Genomic DNA, 1,302 nt, shown 5'->3' on the forward strand with positions numbered 1-1,302 from the left:
TATATATATATATATATATATATATATATATATATATGTGTGTGTACATGTTCTAGTTTTTTGTCTCCTCCGGGACAGTAAACTGAATATCTGTAAGTTGTGGACAAAACGAGACGTTTGAGGACGTCTTCTTGGCCTAATCTGACATTTTCCATCATTTTCTGACACTGTAGCCCAAACAACTAATCCATTAATAGAGAAACTAATCAACTATGAAGATCATTTGCAGCCCTGATGCCTTGTCTTCTGGTTCTGGTGTGACCTCTGTGTGTTGTGGACAGGTTCTGGGTTTCGACTGGAAGAACTGCGGCCAGCCAGATGATCCAGCTGTTCTCAAGACCCTGGCCCTGTCTCCAGACCCGATCTCCATCCCCGGAGACCTGACGGCCTCCGCCTCTGGATCCACATCCGTAGAGCTGTCTGCCCCCCTGGCTGTGAGTACTCTAAGGACTTAGGGCTGGGTGGGGTCCCCATATTTTAAGGTATATTGATATATTTTAAAACTAGACACAAGGGGAAAACCTGGATTTGTGCCAGTTTTTCCGCTCGCAACGCTCTGTTTTGGCAGCAGCGATGGCGAAAAACCCAGAAGAACAATAGTTAGGCTACTGGATGTGAGCCGGACCCTGGACCCGGGGCTAGAGATGAGACCCCGGACCAGATTAGTTTGGACAGGAGGTAATGTGAATTATCTCTGGCTTGTAGAGCTGTGAGCGCAGGACTTTTAAACGGGGCTAAATAATTTTGCACGCCCAATTTTTCAGTTTTTTATTAGTTAAAAAAGTTTAAATATCCAATAAATTTCGTTCCACTTCATAATTGTGTCCCACTTGTTGTGGATTCTTCACAAAAATTACAGTTTTAAATCTTTGTGTCTGAAGTCTGAAATGTGGAAAAAAGGTCAAAGTTCCAGTGGGCCGAATACTTTTGCAATATATATCGTGTATTCACACGATCTATACAGAGATGTATTTACACGATATATACAGAGATGTATTCACACGATATATAAAGAGATGTATTCACACGATATATACAGAGATGTATTCACACGATATATACAGAGATGTATTCACACGATATATACAGAGATGTATTCACACGATACAGAGATGTATTCACACGATATATACAGAGATGTATTTACATAATATATACAGAGATGTATTTACATAATATATACAGAGATGCATTCACATGATATATACAGAGATGTATTCACATGATATATACAGAGATGTATTCACACGATATATACAGAGATGTATTCACACGATATATACAGAGATGCATTCACACGAT

General features: G+C 39.7%; 1 protein-coding gene across 1 annotated transcript in view; it reads left to right on the forward strand.

Annotated features, from left to right (window-relative positions):
- The window catches only part of gm2a (GM2 ganglioside activator), a 6,448-nt gene that overhangs the window by 2,033 nt on the left and 3,113 nt on the right, over nt 1–1,302 (forward strand). Inside the window, exon 2 of the mRNA XM_034883394.1 lies at nt 282–452. Within this exon, the coding sequence (XP_034739285.1) occupies nt 282–452 (171 nt within the window). The remainder of the gene's footprint in view (nt 1–281; nt 453–1,302) is intronic.

Source organism: Etheostoma cragini, chromosome 10 (assembly GCF_013103735.1).
Source record: "Etheostoma cragini isolate CJK2018 chromosome 10, CSU_Ecrag_1.0, whole genome shotgun sequence".
NCBI classification, from domain to species: Eukaryota; Metazoa; Chordata; class Actinopteri; order Perciformes; family Percidae; genus Etheostoma; species Etheostoma cragini.